This window comes from Arachis ipaensis, chromosome B2 (genome assembly GCF_059453495.1).
Source record: "Arachis ipaensis isolate K30076 ecotype BB chromosome B2, ASM5945349v1, whole genome shotgun sequence".
Lineage (NCBI taxonomy): Eukaryota > Viridiplantae > Streptophyta > Magnoliopsida > Fabales > Fabaceae > Arachis > Arachis ipaensis.
In genome coordinates this window covers 102391235-102406157 of record NC_142437.1, presented here as the reverse complement: position 1 = coordinate 102406157, position 14923 = coordinate 102391235, and the positions used below count along the sequence as shown (strand labels likewise).

Here is a 14923-nt window from a genome sequence, read left to right as displayed (position 1 = left end):
CTTTCACTTTCTATAAGCTATGAGCAACTAATTCCCTTTTCATTGGGGAAAGAGCTCTATTGAATTTAATGGATCAATTGTGATGTACTCTTCATCTTCAATTCATTTTTCATTTGCGTCTTTAGAAAGAATCTTCATTCTTTACTCCAAGCAGGGACGGATGTATGTATGTAATTATGGGGGCAATCGTCCCACTACAATTTGAAATTTTTTTGAGTAGTATATGATAATAATATTTATTTGTCTCTACTAAATTATTGAATTTGACCCCACAATAATTTGTTACTCAATTTTTGGTACTTCATAGTTAATTTAAGAATTTCATATTAGATGTCATTAGAATGATCAATTCTCAATTTAAATAAAATTTGTGATTTTTTTTAGAAATCGACTCGAAAGAGTATTATTTATCTTTTTTTTTATATTAGTTTTAATTTTTTTTCATAACAACTGCATCAATTGAAAGAACTTTCTCAACTATGAATCTCAATAAGAATTGACTTTTAATTGTATGAGAAGTAAATTTTTAAATAAGTATTTACTTATATATATATATATATATATATATATATATATATATATATATATATGTAAGAATAATACTACACATCCAAGTGTTTTTATGAACTAAGTCTAACCAAGTTAAACAATAAGACTTGAAATAATATTAGTCATAACTGATTTTTGTTATCTTAGACTAACTTGGTTGGACTTGGTTAACAAAAAAACATGAATATGTAGCATTATCCTATATAAAAAGACAAATATTTCGATTGTATTGTTAAAAAAAATACTTAATTTTTTTTTAAAATATGAAACCTAAATAATAAAATTCTAAATTATATGTTATTATTTAAATTTAAATTACTATTTTAGCATTTTAATTTATAAATTAGATATATTAAAAACTAATCATGTTATATGTACATAGAAAATAACCACCTATATATATATATATATATTAAAATAAAAAATACACATTAAGAATAAGAATTATGCTACGTATACATTAAAATCAGCCACCAAAACTATATCCACTAGTATAAAATATATGCTGGAATACAAACACATTGAAAATAAATTAAACTACACATGTATTTATACACAAATATATTAGTGGCTAATTTTGGTATATAAATAGCATTTTTATAAAAATAAATTAAATAATACATGTATTTATATACGAATATATAATAATTAATGAATAATTTGATAACAGATTTTTATGTACACATAATATTATTATTATTATTATTATTATTATTATTATTATTATTATTATTATTATTATTATTATTATTATTATTATATATATATATATATATATATATATATATATATATATATATATTGCCCCACTATCAAAATTTTTTGGATCCGTCACTGACTCCAAGGATTCAAATATATTCAGAGATAGTTTGAATCTCATTTGACTCATATGAAAACTTGAGAGAGAGATCATAGGAATTGAGCTAAAAGTTCTTTCTCCCAATTTGATGATTTTAGGTTTTGGGATTGATATGTGACATATAATCAACCCATAGCTTGATTCATAAAATTATGTGGCTCTAAATCAGAGACCAATCTTCATCTCTTCTCATGAGCAATTAGATCATGGAATTGAAAATTGATCAAGTTAAGATAGATTGAATTACCAAGACATTGGGATTTAATCACTTATGATTTGTCAAGATATCAATGATTGCATGATTGAAGTTGAGATGAGAAACTATTTCATCTAGAGAATTCAATATCTCTGTACCCCAATGATCTTCCCTTATTCTCTTATTCCCTTTCTTTATTAATTGATTTCAATTAATGCTTATTTACATTGCTTCCTTTATATTCTTGTAATTTACTTTCCTTGAAATTTACTTTTCTAGTATTTACATTCTTACAGTTTAAATTCTAAGTTATTTACATTCCTATCATTTTATTGCTTTTGTTTAATTCAAGTCATTTAAGTTCTAGTTTATAATTTTGCTCAACATCCCAATATGAATTGCCTGACTAGAATACTCAATCAATCATTACTTGCTTAATTTCTTAATCCTCGTGGGATCGACACTCACTCACCGTGAGTTTATTACTTGGTACGACCCGATGCACTTGCCGGTAGTTATATGAGATTGTAAAATCCCATATTAGTTGACAAGGGCTGAGACTTATTAACTTAACCGTGTTGGGATTAGAAAGGACCATAGGTTTAAACCTTGAATGTTTGGAGTTTAGGATTGCCTAGTGGGTTCATATCTTTTTACTTTATCTTTATTTGGAATTATTACCCTACTGAGAACCCAAAAGGATGATGTTCTCACCCATTGTGGAAATTCTTAATTTTACAGATACAGGGCGCGACGCACCTCATTGAGTGTGTCGGTTTCTTCTCGAGAGCGAAGATTGTCTTTTGGATCTTCATTATGTATTTAGATGTTATTCTCTAATTTTGTATATTGTATATATATGTCCCTCTTAGAGGTTGACTTTGGATAAACAGGTTGTATTTTGTATCTTTCTAGGCTGTATTATACTTACTAGCTGGCCTTGTTTTCGTAGGTCGGAACTAGTATTTGTTATGTATCTCCTTGTTTTCGAGTGTGATGTGATTTTTGGTTATGTCTTTTCTTCTCGGACTCCTAGTATATCATATTTATTCAAAGACTATATATATATATTTTAGGTGTCATAATGCCTCACCACCTTTGATTTATGACTATATCGTAAAGCTATGCGTGGTAGGATGTTACAGCTGTGCACCATTCGCCCTAGGATACTATAGTAACAACCATGCAAAATTAGAACCACAAAAGTAAAAAAAAAAAGAAAAATAAAAGGCAAATCTAGATTCCATTGCTCACATAAGAAACATGGGAAGGGAACTTAATTGGATACGGGCCAAAGTGAACACTTAGGCGTATCATATCATGCAATTTAGGCATGTAAACTACAACATTAGGTAACGTTAATGGGAAGAATTACATCATGATTTATACGAACAGATTTAACTGCTACAGCAATTGAAAAATCTACGACATTAATGATCCTGCGTTCGCAGGTTTTTGGATTTATAGCTCCTATTCTAATTTGTGTTGTCCTAATACGATTTGGCTCCATAAGTGGTGGAGTTATCTCTTACAATACCATAAGTTCTTTGCCAGCAAACAAATGAGGCCATACTGGGGATTCATGTCCATAACCTGACATTACTTGGTTCCACGAGTATGTGTGAATCCTTAATCATCCATATGTTCTACTTATATGAACCCATTTCAGTATGCATGCCTACGTAACATAGGTAACCATTTATCAGTAACAACTTTTGACGGATAGCTCTGGCTCATGCATGTATGACAATATATCTGAATTCTCTGGTCAGAATGGATTATGTTACAATACATAGGGACTTAGTTTCTTCATGATTATTCTAACTCAATAAATAGATAGAGCCATTGGATGCAACATATCCGGGATCAATTCCTGCACATATGGGGAGAAACACAAGTTGTTATCCCACCGGCCACTTGTAATATCCGATCTAACCGAAATTAATTAAATAATAAGTTAAATGGGAGCGAATATGGTTGGAAGATTCGGCAATTGGAATTTGATCATCTAAATATAACATTTAGATTCAGTGAATTTTTCCGAGTCGGAAAATATAGTTTTCTGCGTAAAAGCGCACAATAGAATTTTGACCGGTAGTACCGGCTGAGATCTATCTGGTACTACAGCTGAGAAAATTGATTATGGGTAAATAAGATTAATAAATGAGGAATTATAATTAGGGAAGGTAGAAATATTTAAAGTGCGATTTAGAGCGCTAATCTTAAAGGTTTTGGCCCAAAATTGGGCCAATGGGCAAAAATAAGTGAACCGGGCCTAAGTGGGCCCAAGATCCAACATATATAAACACTAGTTGTGAGCATTTCAGCTCATTTTACCCTAAAAAGAAGGGTTGGGGCGCTGATTTGAGAAGAGAGAAGAGAAGAGAGAAAACCTAACTCTCTTTGATCTTCAAACCACCATAACTTGAGCTACGGAGCTCTGATTGACGAGCCGTTTGCAGCCACGCATCGCTCTTCTCATTCTCTACAATTCTATCTGAGTTTGTGGTGAGTATTCCATTCATCTCTGCCCAATTTTCGAAATTCCCCACTGTTACACGTTTTTGGATAGTTAGTGTTGAAATCTTGTGATTTTGGGTGTTTAGGGATACTCCAACATGGATTTTAAGCGGGTTCTATCCCTACTTCATATGGGCTGAGGTAAGAAGTGCTCAAACCCTTGTGATTTGTCATTTTTATGAGCCCTAGGTTGATGTATGTATGTGATATTGGTTATGTTAGTGTATTTGGTGATGTTGGTGCACAATTGGGAGATTGGTATTGCTTGAGGAGCTTTGGTGAGGCTTGGAGCTAAGGTTGGTAAAGACTTCCAAAGAAGAGGTTCAATTGGTTTGGCTACAAGAGGTACGGTTTAAGTTTCATTTAAGTACCGTGTGTTGTGATGAGAATTCCTAGGCTAGATGCCCCTAGGATTAAGTTTGGATTGCGTAAATGGTTGGTGCTAATATGCATAGTTGGTATGTAATGTGAATTAATGATTAGGTTGAGAATTGTGTAGCCTTGTATGCTTGGTGTATTGAGAATTTGATGTACTGGGTAATGAGTATTGATTTGTGGTTTATGCATTTAAATTGTGAAATTGGGCCGGAGGCCGGAAAAAGGTAAGAAAGGTAAGTTGATGTGGGCATTGTATGATGACACAAGTGATTGGATGAATTTCAGATAATGAATATATGAATGATTGGGTTGGTTATTGAATAATAAGGTTTGAGGAGTTGAAGTGTGGAATTTGGTAAATTTGGGTGAAATTATATAGATGAGGTATGTTTGGTTTTGGTTGAGATATATTATGTGGCCATATATGTGATTATGATTATTGATGCCTTGATGGTATGATGATGCATTAGAGATATGTATGTTGTGATATATGCTTGAGGAATGATTAAGGTTGATTTGTGGGTGAAACCACGTGATAGTGAGTATGATATTGATTATGTATAATGATGGTTGATTGGAAATAGTGTTGTTGAAATTTGGCACGAGGAAGAGTATATGATATGTAAATGTGTTTGAGTTTGAGAAAGTGTCAATGTGTGAGTTGAGGAGGCTTGATGTTGATTTTGGTATATTTTGATTGATTTCAAAGAAAGGGATAAAATTGGCATGTTTTGGTTGATTTTGAAAAGAGTTGAAAATGGCTTGTTTTGAAAATGGCACCTTGTAGTTTTGTATGAAAATATGGTTTTTGGGCATACTTTGATAGGACATAACTTGGACTGCGGATTTCCGTTTTATGCCAAACTTGTTTAAAAATGAAATTGGATCCGGGATGTCCGTTCTGTTCGAAGAACAGGCAAAAAATGATTTAAAATGAGAAAGTTATGTCCGTCGGAAGATTGGGGGTTGAATCTGTAAATTCTGCAGCTTTTAACTTAGAAAATTTTTAGCAGAATGACCCTCCGCGCGTAGGCGCACTTGGCGCATACGCGCCGTTCTTCAAGAAAACACCATCCACGCGTGCGCGTGGTGTGCGCAGGCGCGTCGATGCGCTGCACCAAATGCCCAGCCATTTTTCCGAGAGTTGTGCCGGTTTTGTGCCTGGGGCACAAATGTATCCGCGCGTACGCGTGGCTGACGCGTGCGCGTCGTTTGGCTAATTTTCAATCCACACATCCGCGTGCATGACGCATATGCGTCGATGAGTTTTGTGGCCATCCACGCGTGCGCGTGGAGTGCGCGTACGCGTGGCCCTGTTTTCATGCCAAAGATGGTTTTTGAGTTTTTAAAGCCAAATCTCATACTTCTAAACCTCCGATCTCACCCCTTATGTATTAAATCATTATGATATGCCTAGCAATGAGAAAGGAGCTAGGAAATGTGGTAACTTGCGAGTGGAGCAAGGGGAAAGGTTATGATCAATGATGGTCGAAGATGATTATATGAGATTGGGAGGATGACGGTGGGAGTACCGTGTATGCCATGAGCCGAAGGGCTATATTTATTGATAAATGGCCGGTTCTTGATTGAACCATGAGCCGGATGGCTGAGTGGTTGCTGGGTTACGGCAAAGCCATTACTATTTATAGCTGAGTATAAATGCATATATGATTAATGAATGAATGTATTAAATAGATAATAATGAAAAAGGTTGAAATGTGATGTGTGACCCCGGGTAGTAGGCAGTGGCGTTGTCCACTTGCTCCGGGTATGAGACGGGAAAGGATGTTTATGATAAATGAGTTTAATTATGGAGTTTTGAATAAATGTGTATTTGTGATACCTGGGTAGTAGTAAGGGTGGTGGTTTGTCCCGCTTGCTCCAGGTTAATGTTTGAGATTTGATAACAGTGATGATTGCTTCTAAACTGAACGAATGTATGTTTTGAGATCCTGGGTAGTAGCAAGGGTTGTGGTTCGTCCCACTTGCTCCAGGTCAGAGATTATGACGCTTGGGTAGTAGCGGCAGTAGTGGTGAATCCACTCGCTCCAGGTTGAGCTTTTAAACACCCGCCTGGGTAGTAGCCGCAGTAGTGGTTATTCCACTGGCTCTGGGTTGAGCGGGTAGTAGCAAAGGGGTTGTAGCTCAAACCTACTTGCTCCGCAATGGGTGTTTCTGTCCAATGGTTAGCTACTAGGACATGTCGGGTTGGCTATGTAACCGACAGATGATATCATCAGCCATAGGGCAGGCATTCATCATTTGCATATGTTTGAATTGTTTGGGTTTGCCATTTGTTTTGGATTTCTACATCATATATGCCATGTTACCTGACTATATGCTACTTGTTCTACTTGTACCATATTTGTGTATTACTTGCCTGTATTGCTTGTGTTTGTACAACTGAGAGGCCCCTCATGCTGGTGTCGGTGGGTGTGAGGGTTGTTCTTGATGGGATGAATTGATGATGCGATTGCATGATGATGATGATTATTGAATGAGATAATTGGAGCTCCCTGGGTAGACGCAGTGATGTGGTTTCACTAGCTCCAGGCAAGGGTATGATGTATTGATATAGAATTGCTGAGGCAGAACAACTGGTGATGGTTTTACTTATGATTCTGAGTCTGATTCGTGGAAGAGTCAGCGAGTGGGAAACATGTGAAACATGAATTAAATTTAGCACTCCCTTATGACAGTTGCCTATTCATGGATTAGCGAGAACCTAGGATGAATAATTGGTGAAGAAGTTTAGGATGCTTAGTGAGTTTTTATTGCAGTGCATTGTAATTATTTGACACTTTTACCGTACTGGGAACCCATGGGCTCGGGGTTCTCATTCTGTATATATCTCTTGTTTTTCAAATACAGGTCCAGGTGCTCAGAAGTGAGTTGTGGGTCGTCTGAGAGACGGCGAAGATCTTTATTTCCTCTACTTTATGTTTTGATTAGAATCTCTCCACCTTTGTTTTGGAAAGGTTATATTATGTATTGAACTCTTTGAATTTGCCTATAGAGGCTCTCATGTTTCCTTCGGGAGAGATTAGGATATACTGTTGTCAACTACTTTCATACTGTACCCTAGCCGACCTAAACTTCGCGGGTCGCGACTAGTGGCTATTTACTTATGTTATATATATCTATCTGTTATCTATCTCTTAATTTCCTCTATGCCTTGTCCGTATATCGTTTTCGGCTTCACGGTTTATCTTTTGTTGTCGAAACGCGAGTGATACGTCTTCGCGATTTTATTTCTACTCTTTTCAGGCTTCTCGATTAATACTCCTTTTGAAATTACCTATATTTAAATATTAAAAATCCACCTGAGAGTCGTACCACCGTAATATCATTGACTTATGACTCGAGCATAAGGATTTGGATATTAGGGTGTTACACCACTTGCTGAGGAATACGAAGTCAACCAACAATGTGCATTTATGAGTTTGTTCTTCTATATGTTGATCTAAACATAGTTCACAGAATGCGGTCATAGGTGAAACCACATAAACTCCAACGATGCTGGATGACATCATCGATGCTATTTACATGTCCAGAGTTTAGATTCCAAACAAAAAGATTAGTTGGACTCTCCATCGTTGAGTATCGAATTGCTATATTCCCATTCTCACAGCCAATTATTTCAAACTGGCTTTAGTTGTTTCTTACAAATGGAACACTAAAGCTTCTCTGATTTCAGTTTGTATATTTATTTTGAAAAGCCAAGTTGCACCCGATCTTCACCCTCTAGAAATATTAAAACATAAATGGATCCACACCTTCTTTTGGCATGTTCCAAATGTGCTAGGACAAAATTTGTGGTTAGTAAGTTGTTCCTCCAAAAGGTAGAAAGGCTTCTGCCACGGCCAATGCTTCTAAAATTGGCTCTGGCAAAAATTTCAAAAATAATATCATTTGGCAAAAGTGATCAGCTTTGTGTTTGTAGAGAAGAAGTAGACATTGTTAACTCTTACAACAGACTTAAGAGGGCTAAGAAGAGAAGAATTGGTGAAATATCCTTTGTAATTGCTGAAGACACTTTGTTTGATATATGTAATAGATAAATATAAGTACTTTTGTTAAGAAAATTCACATTTTAATATAATTACCAATTATTTATTAGCTGTACAGAGTTTTAGTAGCCTATTGATTAGTTTCTGAACACTAGTTTCTAGTCCTTACAGAGACCGAGAGTTCTTTCCTTAATGTATAGTTTCACCTTATTATATGACAACGATGATAAACATGAAAAACGGTGATGTAATAATACGTCAACTTTTAAAAGCTAGTTAAGTTAACAAATTTTAAAAGAAAGTAAGATTGTAGTTGGTGTAGTAAACCAAATTAGAGAACATAGTTACCATGAAGAAATAGTGATTGTTACGATCGTTGGGTATATAATAAGTTGAAGCTCCTTTATTTAGTTTAGTTAGTCACGAATTACTTCCTATAGTAGGTTAGTAGCCTAGTAAGATGTGCTTGATTGACATCAGGCTTTAGAAGTTTCTTGATGCAGCTAATAACCCATGACAAAACTGGTCATCATAATTAATGGAGTAAAAAAGTTGTAGATTATAAAGCCAAGACCAAATAGTAATTTTCTTGGGAAACATATATCTAGAAACATCAAATTCATAATAACATTTTACTTTATAGGCTATCTCATTCATATCTAATTTCAGTCTTATTGTAAACCGTCAAATCTCATTTACTTTATCCTATTAAATATAATTGTCAACTATTAAAGGCTAGTTAAGTTAACAAATTTAAAAAGAAAGCAAGATTGTATTTGGTGCAGTAAACCAAATTAGAGAGCATAGTTACCATGGAGAAATAGTGACCGTTACGCTCATTGAGTATATAATAAGTTGAAGCTCTTTTATTTAGTTTAGTTAGTCACAAATTACTTTCCTATGCTAGGTTAATAGGCTAGTAAGATGTGCTTGATTGACAACAGGCATTAAAAGTTTCTTGATGCAGCTAATAACCCATCACAAAATTGATCATCATAATTAATGGAGTAAAAAAGTTGTAGATTATAAAGCCAAGGCCAAATAGTAATTTTTCTGGGAAACCTATATCTACAAACATTAACTTCATAATAACATTTTACTTTATAGGCTACCTCATTCATATCTAACCTCAATGTGATTGTAAACTGTCAAATCTCATTTACTTGATCCTATTAAATATAATTGAAGCTATGAGGGATCATATTGGCAGTTGAATAATTCATGAGTAAATATGTTAGGAACAAAAAAAGTTGAATAAAAAAGTACTAAGGAGATATTTGATTTTATATACAATCTAATTTATTATACAACCATTTATATCTAAGCCTAATGATTCAAGTTACTTTGAAATTTGGTTCCTCGAAGAGTAAACTAAAACAAAAAAAAAAGAACTATACACATATTATAAGTTACACCTTTAATGATCTAACCATGCATACCAGTTTGTACAAAATATAATGCAAACTTTATTCATATATCTTAATATTAATTATTTTTAAATTAATATAACACGAGATAAAATTTTCAGACATCAAATTGTACAATGAAATGGCACGGCTTCATCATGAACCCAGGTTTTTGTCATTAAAGAGTTCTTATTGCCCAATATCAGCTTAATTGAAACAAATAAGCTTAAATAATCAAAATCTAAGGAATGAGTATTTATATGTTTCCAAAGGTAAGTTACAAAAAATGTAATCAACCTAAGGACCAAGTATTCTCTAATAAACTATCTATTCATAAACTTTGTTTACAAAAAGAAGCATCAAAATATAAATGACATACATATATAGAGTTCTTACAATAAACTTTCAAATAAGTTCTCGTGCAGAACCCAACTAAAGATGACATTAAAGCAAAAAGTACGTAAAAAAAGGAGCATTTTCAACTAAGTTGGAAATCTCTTCCTCAGATTTCCCATTAACCGAAGCCTATGTATACTAACTACTCATGCTTCCTTTTCCTAGCAAGACCTTTCAATGTCTTGATTGTAGAGCCCTGAACATCTGGACAATACACCCCAACAATAGCAGCACCTGCATTTGAATTAGCCACAACACCCTTGCTAGAAGTCTCAAGACCGCACTCAAAAATGCTCTCTAAACTTGAATTCTGCATGCGTAACAACACATCTCAAAAAAGATAGATCTTAAGAGGTAGGGATTGATAAAATTTGTTCACATCAGATGTTCTATGCATGTTTCATTGATATACAAACCTTAGATAAAGACACAACTGTAGCAGAATGTACATCAAACTTAGCCTCATTAGTAAAGGATGCAGGCAATAGATTGGAAACACCTTGGTCAACTCCTTAAGAGGTCATTATTGAAAAAAATAATGTGATCACTACAATAACAAAGCAAATACAGAACAACATAACAATTAAAAAATAGAAAATACATCACCATATCTATAGAGGAAGACTGGGACTCATAAAGGGTAACGAGTGTGTCATCATCGCTGATCTTAATAACATTATATACTTAATCAATTGAGGTGAGATTTTTCTTGGTAATGGACAATTTAAATAGAAATTTCTTGTCTACAATGCTATCCAAAACTTTGGGATAGCATGCCACAATTTCTTCTCTCTTGATTTAGGAAAAAGAATCAGTTCATTATTCATTACTCTCTAATGAATGTCTCGCATTAAATTATTTTCCACACAAATATTAAAAAACTTACACTGAGGTCTTTGACTTCACTTGCAGACTTTCCAACAACCAGTTTGGCCTCCTGGTTCCAAATGATTAGGCCAATATAGCCAGTACCATTAGTGGCAATAACATGAAGACGATACCTGTTAAAAATGCATTATGGAATACATTAGAAAACTAAGCAATACCCTAAAAGAACTTAAATATATTAAGCTCTTTTAAGTTGGAAGGTCTCTACCTTAGAGGAACATTGAAACTAATTTTTCCACAATGCTCGCACAGATAACGTCCTTTATTCTCCTTCACTTTTCTAGGACAACTCTTGCACAAAGCATAATAACAGTCACTGCCATTAACTTCAATAAAAACCACAGTGGCTTGTATCCAACATGAAGTTTCCTGCACAAAAAAACACAATAATGCTAGTAGTAGACCCACATGAACAAAGCATGTCATGGTTGAAAAAACCAACAATAGAGGAGCTTACATTAGTTTTGTTCAAAACCTCCTCAATAGTAGTGATTGGTAAGGAATCGCCAGACAACTCATCACTAACTGAATTTATGGGCTGGCTTTGTATATAATTAATACGCTGAGCCTTTATATCACCTCTCTTTATTAATCTTAAGTACATGAGATAAAATAGGCAAACAACCTTACGAAGATATTATAGTGAAATTAATGAAATAAGGGAGCCAGTTAAGTGAGAACAGACTACGAATCTTGAACACACCTATTCTTGAATACAAGGACATCGAGATCTTGGGAGTTAAAAAATAGGCGAAAGGCATAAAGGCTATTTTGAACATTGACCTCATTGAGATAGAAACTAGACTTAAAGAGTTGTGCCACCAAGATAATAGACTGACCATTATCTTTATCAAATAAGCCAAGGGCTTTGTCAACCAAGTCACCAAAGAGGGTGCACTTCATGGAATTTTTTCTAATTTTTTAAGTGGAACAAAATATAAGGATAAACAATGTAAACAAAGCCCACCCAAATGATAAATCAATGGAAAATCACAAAACTGAAAAAAAGAATTTGAAAATAAACAGGAAACGGACTCTAGATCTTCCAAGTGTAGTTTAATGCATTTTCTCTCATCTTCTGATTTTGTAACCAATGGTGTAACGTCCTTTCTTCCTACAACATGACCCATGCAGTCTACAAAAGAGTATACAAAGCAATCCAAAGAGGAAAGAGATTCATAAAGGTACATACAAATTTAACCAAATAAGTTACCAACATGATACAATAATATTAAAAGAATGAACAAAATAAATAATCAGTAACTTGATTTACCTAGCAAGTTGTTCTTGTTCACACCAACCATTGCCTCAATCTTTTCATATGAGATAAACTAAAAAGGATTAAACAGGAAACTATTTTTGGGAAGCAAACTGACAGAGGTCTTGCTATAAAAGCTTAGTTTATACTTGTGGCTAGTTGTTTGTATAGATTGTCCTACCGCTTACACAATAAAATTCCTCATTGCATAAAGTTCGTGCTCACAAACCAATGTCCTAAATACCACCATATTTGATTTCGGGATGGAGTAGTGTATACGATCACCCTACACAAAAAGGAAGCAAATAGAATAAACAACAATCGATAAAAAAAATCCAAAGTGAATCTAATTAGAAAAGTTTAGGGTTTAGCCACTGACCCATTCATCTTGAAGCACCAACTTCATGTTGTAAATCTCTCTTGGGTTCCACTTGCTAGGAAACTCGTACATGCGCATAATCCTGACTTTTAGATTTCAAGCCAGGTTTGTTGGGTTGATATCTGCAATAGCATCCACTATTTTATTCAGAGCAGCAACAGGATTGATGAGAGCCATAGCAAAACACAAGAAGGCACATCTATCTCAAGTATACAAAAGATGTTTTTTAAAAGCTCTGGAATTTAAATTGGACACATATTCACAAATCCATATTGAATAGAATATATAGACGATACGAAGAACACTGTTCAGGATCCAAACCCTAAACATCACTCTCTTAAAAAGCAAGAAAAGAGCGCCAGATTTGAAAGTTAAAACCAATTTAGAAGATTCAATCATACTATACTTTGAATTTTAATCTCTGGATTTGTGGCTCACCATGATTTGCCAATTAGAAGGTAGCATTTCTCTTCTCAGTCAATCGCATTACGCTAATGCACCTTGTCGACACCTCGTTTCCCTATTTTTCCCAACTCCAGCACCTGGTGTGATGTTTCAACCAAAGGATAAAGAGAAACAACCTAAATCATTTTCTTCCCCAATTTTAGTTTTAGAATTTCAAAAATAGCTGTAATAGTGAAATTAAAGACAGGTGTCAATAGGCTGGGTTGTAACCCACTGTTGGGGACTACCTAACTTTATAATAATAAAAGATATGTTGATAAGGATTATTTTAAAATTGATATGAACATATATATGCATGATATTTTTTTCTTTTTTATTGGGAAGTTTTAAGAAACTATTTATTTGACTAGTCATATTATACATATGTCATTATCATCTTAACTAGTTTTTTTTTTAGGTTATACCAACGAATTAAGTGTGAAATAAATCTTGGATTCTTTGGACACTCCTTTCATATTATATAGAATAATTTTTTTTAAGGAAAGAGAGACTTAACTGCTGCAGTCAAATAGGTAAAATTAAAAAAGCTTATTTAATTTTTGTCCTTGTATATTTTTACCAAGATTTATTTCTTGTTTTATTAGACTTTTAATATTTGATGTTTATATATATATATATATATATATATATATATATATATATATATTAAATTTTTTTTGTTTTGATTAGAATATATGAAAGTTGTAGTAGGCTTAGAGAAGGGGGGTTGAATCTATGCCTTTCTTTTGAGTTACTGAAATGACCTTTTAAAGCAAACTTTGAATTCTGATTCTGTTTGAACTCAGCAACAAAAATTTATGAGACAAATTATTTTTGTCTTATGAATATCAGAAAACAGAGCATAGCAGAGAAGAGAGAAATGAACACCAGCATGTATCCTGGTTCGGTTACCATGTGCTATGCAACCTACGTCCAGTCTCCTCCACAACAACGGAGGAATTTCCACTATAGTTAAAAGTATTACATACACCAATTTCACAGGATTGACCCAATCCTCTCACACTCAAGTTCTAACCTAACTTGACATTGGCTATGCTAATACCTAACTCTTCACTCTTAGTGCTAACCCAACTAAGAAAGAGATACCTTATAGGTACAAGATATAAGACACAGACATACCTAAAGAAATCTGAAAATAACTTTAGGCTTTTCCCTCAAGTGTATCACTCAGCCTCTTTCCACTCTTTGGCTTTTACTTGAGCTCTCTCAATACGCCTTTTCACTCAAGAAATTACAGAAAGATAAACATTGAAAAGTAAATTACAATCTGTAAAACATGAAGGAGATTGACTTCATCAACAGCCTCTTTGCTATGTGATAAACCAGATTTGCATGTCTCTGATTCAGTTCTTCATTTTGGCGGAATGCTTCTTTGATAGAGAGCACTGTCCAAGTAGAGGAATTTTTTCATATAACTTCTTCACAGAACAAAACCTCAATCCTCTGGGTTATCTCTCCTTAGCTTCTGAATGAGCAGCAAACCTCTTTTATCTCCTTGCATGTTGCTGGGTTCTTCTTCCTAGGTCAACTTCTTGAGCACTGTGCTTCACCAACTCACAAACTCACTTTTTCTAATTAATCCTCAGAGTAGAAACTTTGCTTCTGACTTCCTTGGGTTG

At 34.0% G+C, this 14923-nt stretch overlaps 1 protein-coding gene and 1 long non-coding RNA gene across 2 annotated transcripts in view; both read right to left on the bottom strand.

The window, feature by feature from the left end:
- LOC148575053 (uncharacterized) overlaps positions 1-10970 on the bottom strand; it is a 36227-nt gene extending 25257 nt beyond the window's left edge. The window contains exons 1-3 of the mRNA XM_088506027.1: positions 10940-10970; positions 10731-10825; positions 10486-10624 (exon numbers count right to left, since the gene is read on the bottom strand). Of these exons, the coding sequence (XP_088362153.1) occupies positions 10486-10624; positions 10731-10825; positions 10940-10970 (265 nt within the window). The remainder of the gene's footprint in view (positions 1-10485; positions 10625-10730; positions 10826-10939) is intronic.
- A 778-nt stretch (positions 10971-11748) lies between these two features.
- On the bottom strand, positions 11749-13370 carry LOC110267912 (uncharacterized). The gene is made up of 4 exons (XR_002355883.2): positions 13278-13370; positions 12840-12961; positions 12476-12746; positions 11749-12337 (listed from the first exon to the last, which is right to left on the bottom strand). It is a non-coding gene; the product is annotated as an uncharacterized LOC110267912 (long non-coding RNA).
- Positions 13371-14923: the final 1553 nt, after the last annotated feature.